This window comes from Pezoporus wallicus, unplaced genomic scaffold (genome assembly GCF_028554395.1).
Source record: "Pezoporus wallicus isolate ANWC-B61680 ecotype Strahan unplaced genomic scaffold, APGP_CSIRO_Pwel_v1 contig_2132, whole genome shotgun sequence".
NCBI lineage: Eukaryota > Metazoa > Chordata > Aves > Psittaciformes > Psittacidae > Pezoporus > Pezoporus wallicus.
The window spans coordinates 2,069,057-2,091,890 of NW_026637551.1; the positions used below are offsets into that span (position 1 = coordinate 2,069,057).

General features: G+C 36.9%; 1 protein-coding gene across 4 annotated transcripts in view; it reads right to left on the reverse strand.

Annotated features, from left to right (window-relative positions):
• The window catches only part of BNC2 (basonuclin zinc finger protein 2), a 338,371-nt gene that overhangs the window by 115,567 nt on the left and 199,970 nt on the right, over positions 1-22,834 (reverse strand). For all 4 annotated transcript variants that reach the window (XM_057406295.1, XM_057406293.1, XM_057406294.1 and 1 more), the window contains one exon: positions 4,193-4,295. In XM_057406295.1, coding sequence (XP_057262278.1) covers positions 4,193-4,295 — 103 coding nt within the window. The remainder of the gene's footprint in view (positions 1-4,192; positions 4,296-22,834) is intronic.

Here is a 22,834-nt window from a genome sequence, read left to right on the forward strand (position 1 = left end):
TAGCTGGTGCAGTGCTGTGTTTTGACGTCCAGCCTGAGAACAGTGTTGGTGAAGCCAATGTTTTCGGTTGTTGCTAAGTGATGTTTACCCTGACCAAGGACTTTGTGAGGCTCATGCTCTGCCAGGGAGGAGGGGAAGCCGTGAGGAAGCAGAGACAGGGCGCCTGACCCGGGCTAGCCAGGGAGGTATTCCATACCACAGCACGTCATGCCCGGGGTGGGGGGTAACTGAGAGTTACCCGGAAGGACACGGGCTTCTGGGTGGGACTTGTTTCTTGGCCGGTGGTATCGTATTCTCTTCCCTTGTTATTTTCTCTTATCGTTGTTGTAGTTGATAGTAGCAGTGGTGATTTGTGTTGTACATTGGTTGCGGCGGGGCTCGATTGCTGTCAGCCTGGCACCACTCACTGGGAGTGAGTGAACAAGCTGTCTGGCTAGGGTTTAAACCACAACACTAATTTTCAGATTCTCTTTGAAACAATGTGACAATGACTTCAGACAAACTTAATAATACTGTTATACTGTGGGTTTTTTTTAATTACTGTGAAGTATAAGAAACTGAAACTAAAATAAACAGATGTTGGAAATAATATCTTTAGTCCATTCTGATATATGTCACCCTGGCATTCCTTTTTAGGGCAAAATACTATGAGAGAGGAGAGACTGTCTTTCCCATTGATACTGCATTGGGTCTTTTATCTGTTGATAAATATAATAACTGTATTTGTGCTAGAAGTATGGTAGCTACAGTAGCTGTTATTCTGACATTAATGACAAGCATACAAGAGAAAATACAAATTCAATGAAACCAGATCTTTTTACTGCAGACTTGCTTAATTTCTTTCTTCATATTCTAAGATATGTATACTAGGGAAAGTGGATGGCAAGGAAAGTGGGATTTTTTTCAGTATTTCCAAGAAAATTTGAGTAAGTGGTTGTTGTGCTAAAGCTATTAAAATGTCACAAATATCTTCACAGTATAGTTTGAAACTCTTAAGACAACAAAAATACCAGAAGAATAAACCAATCCAAGCACTCAAAAAAGTCTTTTTTTTTTTTTGTAGTCATCTGACTCCTATATTATTTAAAAGCCACAAAATACCAATTGCTTGTGTTGAAATAAATTCTCCTTTAAAACCAGACTATTAAGATTTTAATAAGATTTTATTTTTTACCATGTGGACTATGAAAAATATCTTGACCACTGAAAGAAAAATAAAAGAAGAAGGAAAAGCATGTAGCTGTTATCTTTTTGTCTGCTTGAAGCCTAGCAAATAGCTTATCCAATTTAAAACATTTCCTTTTTGCTTTAGAAAATAATAAAAAAAAAAAAGCTGACATGAAATCCAGGCTTCAGCTGAAAACAAATTAATACAGCCTAGGTAACCAAATCCTTTAAAATATACAGCAATTCACACCAGTGATAACCCATTCTCCGTTATGCACAGCAGTACTAGCTCTTGTGCTCTATGCAGCTTTTGGCTTCAGCCTTAAAAACACTGACGGTAGGATTACCACTCTAGCACAGGGGTACAGGGTCAAAAGTCGATAAGCTGAATTTTTGCCAACAGAAAAATTTATCTTGCACAAAATAACTTCTCTGATTAATCTGTTCACATATTAACAATCCTATTTTTGGCAAATCTAGACAGAAGAAATTGCACTTGTAGAAAACCTTTCAATATGTGTGCAAATTATTTTAGGTGAGGAAGAAAAAAATGAGAAAGACAACAGAAGTGGGAACAAAGAAAACAGGTCAGCAGTTGCTATGTGCAATAATATTGTGGTGGTTGTATACCCTTTCCTTCTTCCTCCAAGAATTACCGTATTTTAAATGGTAGTTATTAACATGGATTAACTCTGCACAGATTAGTCAAGTACAGCATGACTGCAGTTCTAAACTATTTTTGATCTATTCAGTTTAATTATGATTCTAGGTTATCAGAACTGAATAAGCATGGAATTTCCTGTTGGAAACACCCTTTCAGTAAAGCAGTACATCATGTGTTCAAGAAGGTGAGTTGAAATTCATTAATAAAAATCAGGAGGAAACCCTTTAATTAAAGCAGTAGGAAATACTATTTGTAATCAAGAACAACTTCTGAAAGTACTATGCTAACTGTTTAAAGAAAATCCATTCTGAAGAGCAACCTGATTCAGTCATTTTGAAATCCATGTGCTACAGTTCAATGAGTTGATCAGTCTCCTGCCCTCAAAATCCTGGTAAACAGCTAAGATCAAGAATTGGGACAGATGCATCACAGACTTCGAGAAGTAATTTATAAGCCTGTGCTTTGAGTATGTATATGAAACATGTATCTGACTTGTCTTGCTCTGCCATAAAATGTAAATACTCCAGATGAATGCACACAAAATGTACTAAAAAAAGAAAAAATAAAATAAAATCAGAGCATTCTTTGCTTGGCACAGTAGAAACACTTTCTAATAATATATAGCTGTGTTTTCTATTTAGAATGTTAAACACTCAGGTACGGGAGCAGGTGGTGTATCCCTAATCATCACATTCACCTTTCAACATTCTTGATTTGCAAAACAGGGACATTTCTATTTCTATTCAATCTCAGATTACTGTAACATATTCTGATTTTGAATTTAACCACCACAAAGGGAAGAATTTATCAGGAAAATCTGATCACACTTTTCAACCATGTACTGGTTAAAAAGAAAATGTGGGCTGTACTTATGCCAGAAGCTAAATTTCTAACTAAACTAAATTCTAACTAAACTAATTTCTAGCTAAACTCCAAATTTCTATTACCCAGCAGGAGGAGAGCCTGACAATAGCTAGGCAAATCTTCCCTATCTGGGGATTGGCAAAACCTCAGATGCCGATTCTACATAAAGCCTGAAGCATACCTGAACTACACAAATTTTGTGAGGTTTAGCTATCCTTCCAAGAATGTGAGTCTGGGTATACTATGACTGAAGATATCTTTCTAGGAATTAACAGGAGCAAAAATAAGCTCCCTAGAGAATTCTGAATATAATAAATCTGCAACCAGCTACCAGATTGGTGGTGTTAGGGTATTTCTAGGCAGGCTGTGTATTCTGCTCTGCAATGACATAGGACTGCATGGTACCTCCATTCCTGCTTTCATTTCCACATACATGCGTGTTTTAAAAACTTCTCTGGCAGCCTGTGCTACGGTATTTGTTGAGCATTCACACTTGCCATGTCAGAATACTCAAGCACAAGTACACACAGATGTGAACTAAATAAACAGAGATCAAATGATCTTAGGAGGGAAGTATAAGCTTCCATCCCAGCTCTCATCAAAATAATATAAAATTCATAAAATATAATCCTCGAATACCTGGAAGAAGTAGGGAACGAAGACTGAGCTTGCTTAGGTGCCATTAGTCTAGACCATGAGAAAAAACCTCCAACGTTAATTTCTTCTGCAAACGTATTAATCTTTCTCTTTCCCATCCCCGTTTTTTTTCTTCTTTTTTTTTTTTTGTCCATTAAACAGTTTTAGATATCCTCCTTATTTGCCTTCTAATTGTGTATACAGCATTCTCTTTCTCTCTCACGTATACCTTAGTCAAGAATGCCAAAAAAAAAAAATAAATCCACCATCAAATACATAAAATAGTAAATGATAATAAAATGGAAAGTGTATTTTGATGCCTTTATGTAGGATTTGGGCATTCTAATCCCTCCTTTCTTTAGCTACTGAAACACTGGGAGACAGGTTCAACTCACAGATCATATATGCACACTTTTGTTGAGCCATTCAAGATGCATTCATTTCATTCTGACATTGAAGATCTGAAAGTCTGAGGTTGGTATGTTTGAATTTCCATTAGGCTTGGTGATTTATTAGATGATGCTCCTTTGCAATACAAAATCTGCTGTGCAAAAATATTATAAACTTTTTTCACTTTCTGCTAAGTCCTGCTAGAACCATATTATTTCCTGAAGGCTAGAATATTCTTCTGAACTATACACAAGCTGTTAAACTCCAGTAGCACTTGAACCTATTGCCAGAATAAGAGACCCTCACTTTCTCATCCTAGAAATTGCTATAAAAAAAGTACATCCAAAGTTCCTGCACATGCATGTACAGACAAATAGATACCACTACTGTCTATATCATTCCATCTCTTTTTATTTGAAGATACTGGGAAATACGGACAGAATAGAGAAGACAGGAATAGATATTTCTTACCATGTGCCACCCAGCCATGTTTACACTGATCACAGGTTCTCAGGTTAATCTTCCCTGGCTGAAAACATTCACATGTGCAATTTACCAGCGTACAGCGGATGGCCTGGAAAAAGAAACAGAAGACACACATTAATGTCTTTCTTACTTCTTGCACAAATTTGTTGTGATGCCTAGACCTGTACAGCAAAAAAACAGCTTTCTAATATTCTTTTCTAACATTGCTTATTCTTTTAAGTAGAGATTAATTCTCTTTCAAAAACATACATCAGTATCCCTGAGCAATGACAACCAAAATGCATATTCAATAATTCCATAGTCTGTTGTTCCATGGAGATGAATACATTCCTGTAGCCTTAGAAAGAATTGCTCTATTTCCTTTAGGGAAAAAAAAAAAATAAAAAAAAGGTAGGGTGAGGATTCTGTAGGTGTTCCACAAATTTCCTGTTTTCGCATCAACTGCCTGAAGGAAAAAGTTACTAGTGATGTCTTACCATAACAGAGTGATTGAAACCAAAACTAAAATGAGGAAACAAAAACACACAAAAATGAAAACTACAGAACTCTTTCCCCTTCCCCCATACCCGAAGTTTCCTTTTTGGAGTTCATGTGTGATATACCTCTGCTACAGGAAGGAGTCATGGATTTGATGTGTTCCCAAACTAGGATAAAATGATCAAGGTACAGGAACAGGCCTGGTTCATAAAACATCCTGTAACTTTCCTTTGCATCTATCACATCTATTACCTCTTAGCAACTCTGATTTTCAAATATATAGTTCTCTATTTTGAAAAAGATGAAATGATTTCACAGCAGCAATGCTAAAACTCCAGTCTGAAGAGCTCTAAAATTTGCTTAAATAATACACCTTATTAGCATCTCGTCTCCAGTTTTAAAATTATCTCAAAAACTACACAGGTTTAGTTTGACAGGGGCTAGTTACCTCCACAGAAAAGTGAATATAAATTGAATTAGACTTTTTTTTAATGTGTTACAGACTTATGTTTTTAAATAGTGTAGAAGATGACCTGTGCACTTCAAACTGCTACTAATAAATTTATGGCATGCATTTAGATGTAATTTGCATGGAGATTTCTGAGACAGAGAGGCTTATTCTGATCATTCACAGATTAACAAGCTACTGTAACTACCAGACCTGTCAGGAAAAGATATCTCTATAGATTTAGATGCAATCAATGATTACTTGGGGGCTAAGTTGGGGGAAGGGTGCTTGGTACCTATGACCACTGGAGATACTGAAGCATTATGAAGGCTGTGGTCTTTTCCAAACAATTAACACACATACGCACACTCACTGTATACTGAACAAGAATTACCTTAACTATACTGACATGAAGAAAATTACATTCAGCTTTAGCTTGGCCATGCTAAACTCCTTCGTTGCTGACAATGAAAAAGGTTCAGAGTTATTTTAAATGTTTGATCTCTTTACTTATTCATCTGCATCAGACAGCAATTTAAAGCCATTTATAGTTCATGGACCCACTGGAAATCTGTAGTTCTCTGAAAAATTTCTGGTATGAAAGTCTCTTTTTCCTTCTATCCTAACTGCTTTTTTACTACCTCTTCTTCATTAAAATCTAGTGGGGAAAAAATTATCCTGCTCTATTATGCTTGACACTTCCAGGCCTCAGTACCAATGTCACCTGTCCAATTACTCATTAGCTAGGTTATAAAACACTGCTGTATGCATGCGTGATTAAAAGAATTAGTAATATGAAATATAAAGACAGCAAAGAAGTGCTGACCATGCAAGAATAATATATGTGTTTATGGGTTGTGAGAAAAAAACTCTCCTAAAAGGTCCTGTTTCATGTTCAACAGTTTATTGACTCAGTAATATATCAGATCACCACTGGTCAGTAATGGTGTTCTTTCTCTAATATGTTCATTAATTAATGAACTTAGTAATTAATAGTACTGTAACAAGAAAGGCATACAAAATGGTATTTTTTAATTTACCATAAAAGGTCTTCTCACATTCAGCACCTTCATTAAATCTCTGCACCAATGTGACATACATTTGTTGTATTTTATGTTATTTGTCTTGTTCATGTGTCACTTACAATATGTATAATAGGAGGAATATAGTGTATGTACACATGCTAGATGAAACCATGTCATTTGGTAGAGTTGCTCTATTAAGGCTCATCAGCATTTCCATTACAATCCTACCTATTTTTGGCCTAGAGGTTAACAAGTTCCCTGTAAAAATTGGATTGATCTTGAACCTGAACTACCATGTTTCAGCCTAAGAGGGAGTTTTATTACACACATTTAAAAATGACCCATTTAGCCACTATAAATTATAAGATGGGGGAAAAAGTTTAGAGGTTTCATGTTTCTTTTCCTCTTCCCTCAGTTAAAGAGAGTCTTGATCATGTAAAGTACTGAAGAAGACTAATTAGTAACATTTCTATCCTTTATCCCTCCCAAAAATTCATACAAGCTTTTCAGAAATATGAAAATTTCAGCTTGTTCCGCAAATAACTAAATCTAAAAAGTCTTCAAAACGACCTATGTATTTTTATAAAGTACTATCAATTGGCATAAGAAACTCCAAAGATCAGTAGTAGCATGGCCAAAACATCCAGCTTTGCCTTACTTGGCTGCTACTTCTGTAAAGGGTGTCTTGATACCAGGTTGTAAATCTGCTTTCAGTAGTTTTCCATCCTCCCACCGAAAACCCCATTCATACTTCTGAGTGAGGGGACTGGAAAAACTCCTGTTCAAGTTCACGTTCTGGCATGAACTTGGGCAAATTACTTTGTTAGCATGATGCCTACATTCACTAAGTGAGAAACAATTATAGTAAAATGTTGTTTTCAGGGTAAATGCAATGTAAATTGTGAGGCACTCTATAGTGGTGGACTCTACAGAAAACCTCAAGTAGAACTTAGTTTTTACCTTAAAGAGTTGGTTTTCAATTTACTCAGTTAATCCATAATCATTGTAACTACCTTAGATCACCACAATATCCAACACAAAACCAACATAACTTGTCAGAGAGAATATTCAAGATGCCAGGAATAGTGTGTGTTCCTTTACACATGGACGGAACATTAACATTCATTAACATGAAAGAAAGCCTTGTCTTTAAAGGTCTTCATAATGCAACCAACGTATATACTCAGCTTGCAAGAATACACATCTCAATTATTTACAGTCTCTTTCTACTGGTTTTCAATAGAATTTGACTTAGGCACACCAGTCACCGACAATTTGTGCAACAGGCTCAGGAATGGCCCAGAATGGCAGCCTCAGAACGTGACATGAATGTGGTGTAGATTCACCTAAGAACCCAGAGCTTTAATGCAGCCCCTCCATTCCCCAGTGGCAGGATTTTAAGGCACAGAGAAGATGAAGTTGCAGTAGCTGTTGTGCTTCTCAGTAGCAGCAGGGATTGGTGTAACTGTGGTTGGACATCTGTTACTGCTTAATTTGGAAGGGGTGGGGTGGGGAGTAAGGATAATAAAAGGATACTGAGTGTGCAGAAGCTAAATATTGTAAACATTGCTCAAACCTGTTAAAAAGTAGATATAAAAGTCCAAGGGTGTAGCAATGCTAACTTTTGCCAGAAAATGCTTCTGAAAGAGTACTGCCAGGCATTCCAGAAGTCATGCACTGTAATTCTGCCTTCGCAAGATATTCCTAAAAAGTTTACATAATGGGACTCTGTGTACTACACTATTTTGTAAGGAAAGAAACAGAAAATTTCCTGCCTAAGTTTTTGCTCAGAAACTCCTCCAAGAAAGACATAAAGGAAACAGAAGGAAAAGAAATCAACGACCTTGCATAGCAATAGGAACAGATGCAGGCTCTCCCTGTACCAGCTGATAGGCAACTGTGTAGCTAGATGACAACTTTCAGGTTAAGACCCTTAAGTAAGCAACAAAACATGGTCTTCTACAGCTTCTTGGAAAGTGACATTATATTCTACCATGTCAATAGTTTGCAAGTAACAGGTCTCAGCCATTGTTATACCTCCCATCCAATGAGTTTCTAACATAACGCTCCTTGCGCTTCTAAAATTACAGTAGCCCTCGAGGACCTATGGAGGAAATAGACTGGATTTCAGTAAAATACTTTTAAAGAGTTTAGACAAGTGATTCCTTAAATCCTAAAGCAATCTTATTAAGATTTAAAGACAAAATACACATATACAAGAATAAAGTAATGATTGTGTAACTGACATGGAAACATTCAGAAATATCTTGCTGCTCTCTTTGAGATTTTCTTCCCCTACAATGTAATGCAGAAAGAGGGGAACTTTGCCTAGTGTTAAAGCATGTACTCCAGTACACCTATATGTATGTTTGTACCGCTAACACTGGAAAATGTTAGGCCTGACTTCTGTGGGTTTCCCCCAGACCAAGGATATTAATTTAACATAGTTTGGGTGATTCAATTATGTGTAACAAGTAAATATTATTCACATATTAATAGGAACAGTCTATAGCAGTAATGGAAAATCAATCTGTCTGGCTGTTTTACAGAACTTCCAAGAGATAAGAAGCAATAACCTATCCTGAAAGGGATCGCAGTATGGGAGAAAGAGAACATGTAAGGAAGAGATATGAACTCCTCTGGAGTTCTTACAAGTGACTACAAAAGATGGAGGCAGTTTAAAATTATACAGCATTCTGGACAGGTAAATTTTGCAACTTCCTTTACCCTACATTTTAATAGCATATGTAACAGAAATTCTTAATGTAACTTGTTATGACAGTCCAAGGGTCCTGTGAGGTTAACCAGCTTCTTACTGAAATCTCAGCTACATCCTCCTACGTAGTGGGCAGTGTTAACACAGCCTTGCTCTTAATGTCCTCATGTCATCTTTCTCATGTACAGAAAGTTTCTAAGAAATGTCTCCTATCAAGCCACCTGTAATATGAAAGATCACTGTGCAACTGAATACATAAGAGAGTCAGATATACTCATGGTCTTTGCATGGAAGTTCCATCTGCCTGTCTAAGTATATGCTAATCCTACAGAGCTCAAAAAAATCTATATCCACTGTTACCAATCATGGGAGCACAAGGCTTGAGGATGATTTGGTCCAGTGTTTGTGAAACCTTTTAAGTGAGACTTCAAACCAGCAAACCTGTGTGTAACTGCAGGTCCTTAGAGCTGAATTAAAGTCAGTAAGACTCTGCTTGAGTATGCACTTCACACAGATGTGTTAGCTGCGAGAATATCAGGGATTTTGAACACACACACACACACACACACACACACATACACATATGCATACTTCAAATTTAGATTTTGTATAATGTAGTAATCCACAAGGTCTATGCATTTTAGTAATACGGGTGAGAACTTTCCATATTTAACTGATAAAATATATTATCTCATTTATGATTTTAAAAACAATAAAATTCTGTTGGTGTATGTCAATAAAATAAGTACTTGGGTGAAATGATGGGAAGTGTTGGAAAAGTAAAAACAAAAAGCACTTTTTGCAGCTTACCTCTTAAGAAAAATCCAAACAGAACATGTTAAATACAATATTTTCTTTCCATTTGTCAAACAGCTTTAATTCTATATTATAAACACCCAATATCTAATTCTAAAAAAAATAGTTTACTCAAATAACAGTCATTGAGAGAATAATTTAAGGCCATACAGTAGCATAGTAGCTGCTCTCAAGACATAATGGGACATTAAAATAATCAAAGTTAATGAGCAACAGGTTGATAAGAAACAGGGAGATCCACTCTTCTGTTCCTGTATGTTGACTCGTCACAAAAAAAAGATGCAACGCAACAGACAGCAGGTAAGACCTGCAAGTGCTCCAGCATTTTTTTTCAAAGGAAAGTCTTCTCTGCCATTAACTTTTTCTTCCTGTTTCTTGGCTATAAATTGAAGTTAAAATCTGTCTATATAAATTGACACTATTGATCAGCAAAAGACTCTACTATACTACAGCTTAAAGTTGCAGGGGTTGTGATTTCTTTTTCAAAGCACATCTTATATGCTCTGTAAACAACTCCTAGAAAATCTGTCACTTTTTTACTACTTCAGGAATCCCAATAATATTTTTCTGGCTTCTCAATTAAGTATTTCTTTAAAAGACCATATCATAAATTCTCCAGTGTAAATGGCAAAAAGATCCCAATGAAATTATACTATTTTTAATATCTGGCAAACCAGGAGTACAACAGAGTTTGTTTTAAATTCACAATACAAGGAGGATCGTTTGTATACTGATATTTAGGAAATGCACACTTTGATCTGCCTATATTAAGCTTTGTATTATGGGGAATTGTTGTGGTTTAACCGCAGCTGGCAAATAAGCACCCCACAGATCTTGGTCACTCCTCCATACTGAGGTTGGGGAGATAATTGGAAGGTAAAAATAAGAAGACTCATGGCTGAGATAAAGACAAGTTAACAGGGAAAGCAAAAGCTGTGCATACAATCAAAGCAAAATAAGGAATTAATTCACCACTTCCAATACCCAGGGAGGTGTTCAACTATCTCCAGGAAAGCAGGATTCCATCACATCTAACAGATACTTGGAACCATCACTCCAAATGCATTCCATGTCAAATCATAATTTTAAACACAGGAATCATCTAGAAAAAATAACCTTAACTGATAAATGACCATTTTAACTTCAAAACCTATAATCTAATAATGTGTTGCCCCCAAAGAAACAAAACTAAACAAACAGTAAAGGGGAACATAATTTGCATTTGAATGGTCTTAAAATATCCGTGCAATGCAATCGGGTTTCCAATCACTCTCACTCACATTCAGAGATACCAAAAAATCTTGTTGTTGTTCACTGCATTGCAGTATGATAATTAGCAATTTCATATCACGCTATGTTATTATTGTTTCTTACTTGTACTTATTTTCAGTAATACAATTTGAAAGGTATTTATATTGCTATATTTCTCTGTGGCATTCAAGAAAACAGTTACTAATACAGTATGAAGGGAAGGATGCTAACAAGAAAAAAAAGCTTCTAATAGGCTAAAACAGCTTTTCCTGGAATAAGACAACCTAGCCTTTAAGCATTTTAGAAAACCATTTTTAGCTTTTCTTGAGAGAACTGGTATATGAATGGGGAATGAGAAAATACAGAATAAATAAGACGTCATTTGTAATCTTGCGTTTACATTAGCAGTCATTCTTCAGTTCTACCTTAGATACTTCCAAAACTGGAATCCTGTGTCAAGGAATGCTACTTTTCTAGAGAACACAAATGTAACACAGAATAACTTTATAATTTTCCAGGAACTTTCTGTAGGCCATGTTCTCTCTGATTCTACACACTCAACTGCGTGTTCTACAGTACTTGTACTGCATGTACAATATCACCCTGTGTTTCTATAGCATGTAAAACCAGCCTGAGGTTCCCAGTCATCAAATGTGAAGTTGTTTGCAATAAAAAAATTAAAACTGACAAGTGCTTCTTGCTTAAAATTTGAAGGAAAACACATGGTTGATTTAAGAATGAGATTCCCTGTGCCTAAGAGGATGTTAGCAAGCACAGGCATTTGTTCTTATAGATGAAAAACAGATCCATGTTATGAAACCAATACTGTCAGTAACTGGAGTGCAGCCATGAACTTTGTCAAGGTAATGGCCAGTGTTGGATAGATATCCAACAGTGCGGATGGACACACCTGCAAAAAGCCTCACAGCCCCTTCTCTACCCATGACTCTTCTAGAGATTAACACTGCTAGCTCCACCCAGCTCCTCATCTCAAGTAAACACAACTGCCATTTTCTTTACAGAGAACAGGAGGGAAGTTACTTCCACTGGTTTTTACTGCCCTCTCTCTCCTAAGGCCCCACTGGGAGTGCTCTGTCCAGCTCTGGAGGCCTCAGCACAGGAAAGACACTGACCTGTTGAGGCAGGTCCAGAGGAGAGCCACAGAAATGATCAGAGGGCTGGAGCACCTCTCCTATGAGGAAAGGTGAGAAAGTTGGGGTCATTCACTGTGGAGAAGAGAAGGGTCAGGGGAGCCTTATTTCAGCATTTCAATATATAAAGGAGGCTTATAAGAAAGATGGAAACACTTTTTTTAATAGGGCCTGTTGTGACAGGACAGGAAGTAATAGTTTTAAACTAAAATAGGGTCGATTTAGAGTAGATATAAGGGAGATTTTTTTACAATGAGGTTGGTAAAACACTGGAATAGGTTGCCAACAGAAGTGGTAGATTCCCTGTCCCAGGAAATATTCAAGGTTAGGCTGGATGGTGCGCTGAGCAGCCTGAACTAGTTGGAGATGTCCCTGTTCATTCTGGGGGGAATTGAACTAGATGACCTTAAAAGGTCCTTTCCAATCCAAACTATTCTATGGTTCTCTGAGCAACTGAATAGTTTACTATTTCTACAACATCCCTACACACACCTTTACTGCTTTTACATGAAAGAAGAAAAACATTCCCCAAACTGAAAAACTATTTAGCAATTGCTAGTAAAAGTCTAACTATTTTTTCTTTCTATAAACCTTACTTACACCTCTGCAGGAAAATAATAAAAAAATCCCTACTGGCAACTATATAAGATAAAGTATACCGAGATTCCCATACTGCAGTACCAGCGTTGCTATTCACAACAGACTTCCATTTCCTTACAGCACGTTTTCAGAGAAAGTATGTAAACCAATAACATTTGAAACTTGTAATGTAAAACTAAATTAACACTAAATAAAGCATGCCCTCAAAGGAATTTGTCTTGTGCAACTAAAAAAGGACATTGAGCCTGTGGTTGTAGCATGCATGTAGAAGATAAGAATCAACATATTTTTGTCACGTTACATGGAACAGTGGGTCAGTAATCCACAAAATAAGATTTTATGAATAGATTATAAATGGTTCAAAAATATTTACCTAAATCCATTAAATCAAATACATGTTCTCATATATTTTTTCTCCACAAATTAATCAGAAAATATTAAAATGTTTAAAGTCTTAAGGTCATCACATAAGTAGCTTGTTCTCAAGATTGGTTTTGATCGGTCTCAAACAGTTACAGACTGTCCAGTAAAATAATACAAGTGAAAAAATGTAAATATGAAAAAAAAAAAATCACCTTTAACAGATAAATAAGGGTCCTCATGAGAAAAAGTTGAACAGCCACACAAAATTATGTTGGCAAAATCAGTAGTTAGATTTTTTCATTTTCTACCTTTTTCTTGTGTAAGTCAAAAGACTAAGCAAAATCTGATTTGATGCAGCATGGCTCTTTGAATAGTTATTACTTGCTGTCCATTTATTCTCCTTTAAAAATGTCACAAGCACATGTTTATTGTCTAATCTGCTTCACTTTTCAACTTTTCTTTACCATCTTAGATGTTGCTGTTTTCTGTAGTCTATATGATGGGATTTCAATTTGGCCAAAAAAAACATGTATTTAGACTGCACTGTACTGTATTTTAGACAGCAAAGATAAATATGAAATTCTGTAGAAGTTACAGAATACATGAAAAAGTTGTAAGGAAATATTTTTATTGTTTTGAAAATGAGTACAATGAATTACAATTTATTAGAAAAGCATGAGTATTTTCCAAAAATAAAATAATCTTTTCTATCTCATCAACATTTTGTTCCATGTTTTAACCTCTTATTTAGATAGAGACTCAATCCTGCACTGTTCCTTTAGTGGCTAACTCTCTGTCAGCCACAAAACTGACACTTCAAGCAAGTAACAAAAAGTAGACCACATAACCCTTACTGTCAGATTAACAGGAGATTCTCTTTTCCTCTTCAAAAGGTAGTGTTGTTCACTAAATGCTTCTTTCTTTTATTCATGTATTATCTTAAATATTGCTTCTTCATAATTTCCCAAAAACAAAGCCATGGATTTTTTGAACAAATGTTTGCTAACATATACTCTAACGTTAGCTTATGTAAGAGAGAGAATTCCAGTAAGAGTGAAATAGATAAAATGTTTTTCCTTAGCCAGAATGGAGAATGATTATATATATAACCACTATTTAAAAAGAGAGAGACGTGAGGGGAGGCAGGCAGGTAAGCAGAAAGAAAGGAAAGGGGGAGAGAAAAGGAAGAATCTGAGAAAGACAGAAAGAGAGACAGAGAAAAGAGACAAAGAGAAAAAAAAAAGAAAAAAAAGATAAGAAAAAAAAAGGGGAAAAGAAAAGAAAAAAGAAAAGAAAAAAAAAAAAAAGGAAAGGAAAAGAAAAGAAAAGAAAAAAGGAAAAGAAAAGAAAGAAAAGAGAAAAGAAAAGAAAAGAAAAGAAAAGAAAAGAAAAGAAAAGAAAAGAAAAGAAAAGAAAAGAAAAGAAAAGAAAAGAAAAGAAAAGAAAAGAGAAAAGAAAAAAGAGAAAAGAAAAAGAAAAGAGAAAAAAGAAAAAGAAAAGGAAGGAGGGAGGGAGGGAAGGAGGGAGGAAGGGCGGAAGGAAGGAAGGGAGGAAGGAAGGAAGTGGGAAGGCAGGAAGGAAGGGAGGAGGAAGAAAGGAAGGGACTGAGGGAGGGAGGGAGGGAGGAAGGAGGGAGGAAGGAAGGAAGGAAGGAAGGAAGGAAGGAAGGGAGGGAGGGAGGGAGGAAGGAAGGGAGGAAGGGACAGAGGGAGGGAGGGAGGGAGGAAGGAGGGAAGGAAGGGAGGAAGGAAGGAAGGAAGGAAGGAAGGAAGGACGGAAGGGAGGGAGGGAGGGAGGGAGGGAGGGAGGGAGGGCGGGAGGGAGGGAGGGAGGGAGGGAGGAAGGAAGGGAGGAAGGGACGGAGGGAGGAAGGGAGGGAGGGAGGAAGGAGGGAGGGAAGGAAGGGAGGGAGGAAGGAAGGAAGGAAGGAAGAGAGAGGGAAGGAAGGGAGGAAAGAAGGAAGGGAGGAAGGAAGGAAGGAAGGAAGGGAAGGGGTGAAAGGAAATCACTGGTTTTCTCAGAAGGATTTTCTCTTATACATAGCTTTATCGTATAATTTTGTCCCTGTTGGGCACACTGCCTAAATTTAAACACAAACAGTCAAGCAATGAAGAAACATTACCACATTTACTGTGAACAAAAACTCCCAGTTGTACAGTGAAATTTTAATACATTTCAACTTATCTCTTTTACTAATGGGAAGAGTACAAACCCTGCAGGAATTCGCTCTGCAAACTGGTAATTACAGTAGACTCACTTTTTTATAATGCATATGTATAGGCAGACACAAGGACCATAGCTGCCCTTTTGATGTAGGTTACAATAGGAATGCTTAAAAAAATTATGAAAATTTACAGCAATTCTAAAGGAATGCATTATTTCATGGGAAGTTGTCCTTTAGTGATACTCAAGAACATAAATATATATAATACAATATAATATACATATATTTATTTGCTTTTATAAACCAAAACACCAGCTTTATCAGCCTGTTCTTTTTACTCAAGTGGTTTTGGTTGTTTTTTTTTTTTTTTTTTTTTTTTGTATGTGTGTGTTTGTTGGTGTTTGGGGTCTTTTTTTGTTGGTTCCCCCCCCCCCAGTGTACAGAATAAATCTACCCCTACTGGTACAAAGCTGGAGTTTCCATCCTACAATATCCTGTGAGCTCAGAAATTTTTTTTTTGTTCTCCCAGGCCTCTTCCTCTGCAAAACCTTCAAATTTAAATAGTTTTGATCTTCAAATTTATGTCTCATGAAATTGTTATAGCACATATTTAAAAGCACTATCTTAGTTGCATAGATTTACAACACACAATGTCCAATTCAGCTAAGATAGGACATGCTGTGTCTGGCAGAACATGTTTGAAGTCTATACAAAGACAGATTTAATTTAATCCAAGGGGGTGTGGAATCTAAGCAAGATCTAGTGCCACTGTCATTCATAAGGATAATATTTATCTTTAATATAGTAATGACAAGACAGAGCGATATGTTAACTGAAAAAAGAAGTAAAAGGGCCTGCAAAACATATACATATTTCCAGGTCTCTTATGGTCTACACCATTTGGGTTTCTTTCTAATGCCTATCAACCATGCCACTTGATTCTGCAAATACTTGCATCCTCACTGTCTACATACACACACATTCATACTCTCCTCTTTAAGGTAGAAAAAATTCTTCTCAAACAATTCAATAAATAATTAAATCATTGTGTCCTGTAAGCATAACACACAAAAAACGGTATCAGAATTCCATATTCTGAAGTTCCTGTAAACAGGTACATCTTCAAAATTGCCAAAAGAGCAAACCATATTTTTATCATTTACTTTAAAAAATGATTTGTCAATACCATTTACACTTACGTATCATCTACTTGAGCAAAATGCTGCATATTCACCAGTTTGCAGCACCCACCTTGGTAAAACCAAAATCTGCCTGTTTCTGTTAAGAAGCTGTTGTGTCTTATGCTGGTTGGGCAGTAATGTGAACCATTAGCAAGTTTCTCTTACTATGGAATAGCACAGTCACAGCTCAAAGCAGTCATAGGTAAAGCCACTAGAACTAGTGATAAATAGCATAAATCAGTGCCAATGATTACACTGAACCACCAACAGGGAATCAATCGCCAGATGAAAACTGTAAGACAGTGATGGGGAAGGTCTTAGATCTTCTAACACTCTGAAGCACAGTTTCCATGGAGGCACTATTAGAACCCTTGAAATTTTACATGAGTTTAAAATTCTGACTTCCTGCATTGCTAGCACTAGGTATCTCTCACAAATGTAACTTTCTTCTCCAGAGATGGTTGCTTTTAACAATGAAATTGTTCTTTCATAAAAAAGTGAATCATTAATAACCCTGGAATCACTTTTTAACTGTTTTTTGGTTTTGTTTTTGTTGTATTTAATAAAAAAAAAACTGATCTTGACTAAATTTGAAGAGATTCTTTCTCATACAGAATTAGGAAGTTCAGTACAATGTAAGCATCAGACTGAGGAAGGGTGGTACACACTAGGTTTACTAACAAAAGCCACTACACTTGATGCATGAATGTATAGTAAGTGAGAATAAGGATGAGAAAGTGACATGCTCATTCCTATGAAGAAGTGAAATCCACAAAATGCTAGAAGGAAAGGACTAAGAAATATGTGTGCCAGCAGGCCTACAAGTGTAAACATTCCTCACAGTAACAAAATTCATTTTCACAGAAGATAAAGCTGTATCACTTATGGCTCTGGCTGATGCAACACTTTTAGGATGTGCTTAGTCAGCAAGTCTCTGTTGAAAGGAGGTAACACAAACTCATCCTCTGAAATTACCTTCACCACTGTGCATCATAATTAAGGTAACAACCTTGTCACAATGATTTCTGTCTTAGGGTGGGCAGAGGAGATAAGCAGAAGCAGAGTCTGGATTTCCCAATACATATGCTGTGCTAAAACGTCACTGATTTCCTAGATTTCAGAACCAGTATGGGGATAAACAAGAAAAAATATACCCCAGACTAAGTGCCTTTTGGGATAGAAGGCACCAGATCTAGTCATATTTCTAAATGGAAGAAACAACCTTTACTTTGCTTTCCTCTAAGAATTCACAGAAAAAGAAACTACAACCAACTTGACAAAGAAACATCTCCCTTTTAGGTATTGTCACATGCAAAAGTGAACACTGCCTATTTTTAACAATTTTTAACTAAAAAAAAATTATGATACTACAATCAGCTTTACTAAAGGGGTGCAAAAAATTGTATGTGAGACAACTGTGTATAAAGACAATCTAACAAAAGTATTTATTCATTATTTATTTATTGACTCCCAATTTTTAGTGCTCATTTCGAGACTAAATTTTACAGAGCATATAAGAAGACATTCAACACATGCACGGGTTCTATGCATCTTGATGTTAAATAACTTCTTCCTTATTACTCCTTATTTCTGTAACATTATGTGTAACATTTGATCATGCATGTGTAAAGAAAACTAATCAAAGCACAGGTAGCTGCAGTTCAAGGAGATAGCCCTCAGTGCGACCTGAGACAACATACCGTAAACTCCTGACAGTGAAGCTAGAATAAATTTAGATTGCCTGTTCACCTCCACCTTGGATGCATGTGTTACTTTTATGAGCAATAATTTTGACACTAAACTTAACTGTGAAGGAATCCAGTGGCTTGCAATGTATGCCTTAAACCATGTTTGAGATGCTGACATTTTAAAGTAATCTCCTCTTCAAGGGAGAATAGATAGCCCTAAACTGTGGGATGGAGAAGCACTTCAAAACTTGTAGAGCCCAGCTGAGTACTGTGCTTGCTGGGATGACAGCCATGTTCCCACTGTCACTCTTTCATGTCTGCCCAAGAATTTAGACACCAGCAATCATGTCTATCACAGATGCTGGAGCAGAATGACCCTTCCTCAGTGAGCACCATCAGTAAGGGGGGGGGGGGGGGGGAGAACAGCAGTGGTTTCTTTCTTTACTATTTACCTGTTTAACTTATGGGGGGGCTGAAAATTCTGTATCTGTTTATAACAGAAGAAGCAGTAAGCAAAGAGAAAATTATTTTTAAGCACAATACCACGGAAAAAACCAATAAAGTATAGGAAGCTTACCACATAGTAGCATTGTAGCATTGCTTTTTACATGTCACCAGTCCTGTATCATTGCCTCCTGTGCTACACCTGCGTATCTACTGCTATGTTAGATAATAAATATTCAATGCAGCTACCATTTCTAGAGGTTTACAAATGTGAATTTGCATTTATTTGTACAATGTCCTGAGATTAAGACTTCCATGTAATCAAACCGTTAGCTGTTAATACATTTGTGGTGGACTGTAGCCAGCCCATTACTGCAGTTTCTATCACAGTAACGTGCCCCTGAGCAAGAAATTTAAAGAAGGTAGTCAAAATTTTCTTGCGTAATTCACACTAATTGTAGCTAAATTGGGCCAAATAACTACCAAATTGTTTTTGAAAGATCAACATATCCTCTTTTGGTTTTGCATTTAAGGTGGGGAAGAAATATATGATTCACTGATTCATTTGGAAAGCATGTTCATATAGACAGGAAATCTTGCATTTAAACATAAAATCAGTTTTTCTCCTAATCTCTTATTTTATAATAGCTTGTCTTCATCTACATGTATTTATTTAAAATCAGTCAAGGAGAACTCTAATGCTAGACTGCACCAAGGAAAAAACAGCAGTTTAGTAACACAATTTCCCATTGCTTTTGGTTTTATTCAGTGACAGGAGCAGTCACTCACCTGTCTGGCTTTGATACTATCCACAGATCTAAAATAGATTAGGCAATGGTAGCTACAGCTTTGCTGCAGCAACCTGTTCCTGTATCTCAGAGCTGGAATAAGAAAAGTCATACTCTCAAGACACTCAAACTTTCAGAATTCTGCAGACACTGCAGGAAAGGCAAACCAATTAATGGGGAACGATTTCTTTTTCTTTTCTTTTTTTTTAAGAAAATAAGCTGTTTTACTAAATGAAGCTTATGCAATCAGACACATGAATTCAGCAGAGGATGACAACAGCTGTATAGATGTCCCAGGAACAATCAGGCCACCATACCCAGAAGAAGATATTCTAATATCCTGCAATAAAGTTAAATAACTGCATCTTTTGTCACTTGGCAGCATACACTGTATTTAAACCTGTTTATTTTCTAGATTATTTCAGTTACAGGAATAAATGCAGTCCTCATTTATTCCTTGTTTTTACCACATCCTAACTGCCCATTTTGATTTGCCAGTATTCAGCACCTTTAAAAATCAAGCAACACACTTCCTCATAGACAAATAAGTCAGCTGAACACACTTAGTGAGTTCCCAGCTTCTTCTGAAAGGTCTCCCAACTTTATCTAGAGGAATACAATATTCAGTGCATGCTTAAATGTTTCTTTCATTTTTGCCTTCTGCTTCTGGTGTTAGGTCAGACTAAGTCTAGCATCAGCTACAGTAATCCTGGTACTACTCAGCATATGAAGTGCTAAGCATGGGCTCTGCAAACAGGAATGCCCTCATTCCCTACGCAAAGACCAGTCGGCAGTCTCTAATCCTGTGTGTATACTTCTGTGCACATGCTGTGCTCGTGCTAAGCCTTGTATTTATTCCTGTCATAGCACCCAGCAGCTTACTACAGGAAAAAACTTACTTTATTCACCTTTTAATATGTAAATGCTTTGCAGGAAATACATACACTGTGCACTCTTGTGTACAAAACAGACCAGGCTGGTAGATTCTAAGCTTCCATGAAAGTGAAATGGCTTGGTGCGTGCAAAACACTGTCCCAGAGCCTCTTCCCATTGCAATCAGTAAGAGTGTTGTCCTATTTCACTGAAGGCAGAAGATGCCTGTCACAGTTTTTTTTTGTAATAGCTGTGAGAAACAGAGCCTAACATAGTAATCTGGAAGTCTGTCAGGGACAATCTCCCTTCCCCCAAGTTATAAAATTGAGAGGATTATTGTACTGGGATGCATTTTCTAAACTGTATCTGCTTTCTAGCGTACTTCAAATATATCAGCCCAAGAGAGTGAAGTGTGAGGCTATCAGCTTAACTATCTAACAGATGGGATCAAACTCCACTTTCAGTTTACATTTTGATGCTCGTATGGCAGTAGAACAGCACAGACACTGAAACATGTGGTAACCCTAGCAGGTATCAGTGATAGACCTTATTCACAGACGCTGCTATAGCTGCTCCTCAGTGTCCTTTCTCCCCCGACAAATTCGCAGCAGCTCTGATGAGCGCTCCCAGACAGGCTTTTACTGCCACTCTCACCATCGCAAAAGCCGTTCCCTGAAGCCCTCACTTTCATTCACCTCCACATACGTGACTGTCAGCTGCAGCTGTACAGTAAATGCCTGTATGTATGCAGGAAGAGTTAAATCAGCACACTGAGCCCTTAATTGCAACTTTTCTCTCCTGCGGGACAAAAGTACAGGCCAGATGGAATGGGCTCCTCCGTTTAGACCTCAGGGTCTACGTGATGGACGATGCTAGCATAAAACAAGCATGCACATACAGAGAGGACTAAACTCAGCTCCAAGAAACTCATGTGTCGCCTCATTACAGCCAGTGGATTTCCATGATGAAAAGTTCAAGTCACAATGAGACAAATGGGAGACTTTTCTCTCATTTTTGTGAGTTCCACCAGGTCATAATTAAAAGCAACATTTAGCCTAGCACAAACTAGTGACTGGTAAGACCAAGATGCAACCACAAGCACAGACTCTTTCTTCACTCTGCTTACCACCTAATCCTCCTTGGTGTCAAAACTGGTCTGGAAATTGCATAAAAGCCGCCCTTCTGTTGAGATTTCCAGTTTCCGAGTAACAACTCTGCCAGACACACCACAAAAGCAGACTGTTACAGTATGCTGATAAGTCTCTTTCCACTCCTAGGAAAAGCCAGATGGTGCAGAGGTGTGTGATAGTAATTTCTAAACCCCAGATTTTAAAATCCAAGAATAGTTGTAGTTAGTTTAAGAATCAGATTCAGGTCAGTTCCATTTTATCCAGACTGATTCACTTTTCCCTATTATTATTTGATTGCCAAAAATGTGATTGCTGCTGTGAAATCCTCTAAAAGAAGAGCTGTTTAACTTTGGGAGCTTAAATGCAGACACAGAGGAAGAAGATGTAAGAAGCAGCTAAGAAGGGAGTCAAACTCATGGAATTATTTTCCTTACCTTTCTAAAAAATAATAATAAAAATTTTCATTGGGAAACAAACACATTCAAGTTCTCACAAAACAGAAAAAGCACATTCTTTATCAATTCATCTAAATTTAATTGAAGACTTTGAAATGAACACTGGCTTTTGGTATTTCAGAAAGCAGTATTTACATGAAGAAAGTATCATGCCAAAACCCAGGAAGTGATGCTCCATTAATATTCATTACATGCCAACACTCACAAAAAAAAAAAAAAGGAAAGAAAATGTAAGCTGCCAAGTTTATCTTGGCAAAGCTGTATGACATGATTTGTATTCAAAGCAAAATTTAGAAAAATGTCTTTAAATAAATGTAAATCCTTTTCAAATTGGCAAAAAAAAAAAAAAAGCAAAACACATAAAACAGTAGAAAAAGCCCTTCTGAGTTTTAGCTTTTTTTCAATGCTAGACAGTATATAAGCAGTGATCAGTGAACTACATGTGTCATAAAGGACCCACCAGCTTAAGTTAGATGCACTTTTTTTCTCTCTTCATAGAACTTGACTTGTTCAGTTATCAAGAAGTTATAAACTGATGTTACTTAATATCTTTATCCCCTCCCACCTATTTTATACAGAGAGTAATACCAGTTTTCCTTAGCAAAGACTAAACTACACAAGAACACGGCAGTGGCCTTCAGCGTGTTGTTAGAATACTTCTCAGAAATAAAAACACTGATTCGTTGCTTGTCTGGCCCAGTGGTAGGAAGGGGGGCAGTGGTGTCCATATTGTACAGTGGAATGAATGCCATGCAGAAATTCTTAAAAACTCTGAACAGCTTCATGAAACAAGCCCAAGTAGCACTCCTTACATGTTTGGCCATGATGCTTCTGGCACCTGAGTAAATCTGTATAAAAGCAGGCCAGGTACCTTTCTGCAGCACAGGACCAAAGGGTTGTCCCATACTGTGAGATGCCCAGTGACACACAGCACAAAAAACAGTCTATCAGAGAAGTACAAGGTTCTGTCCTCAAAAGAAAATCTAGGAGCTTCTCTTTATTCTTGTTTAAAATTTCACCTACTTATTGCAGTTCCTGTCTGTACTCTTCTTCCGTT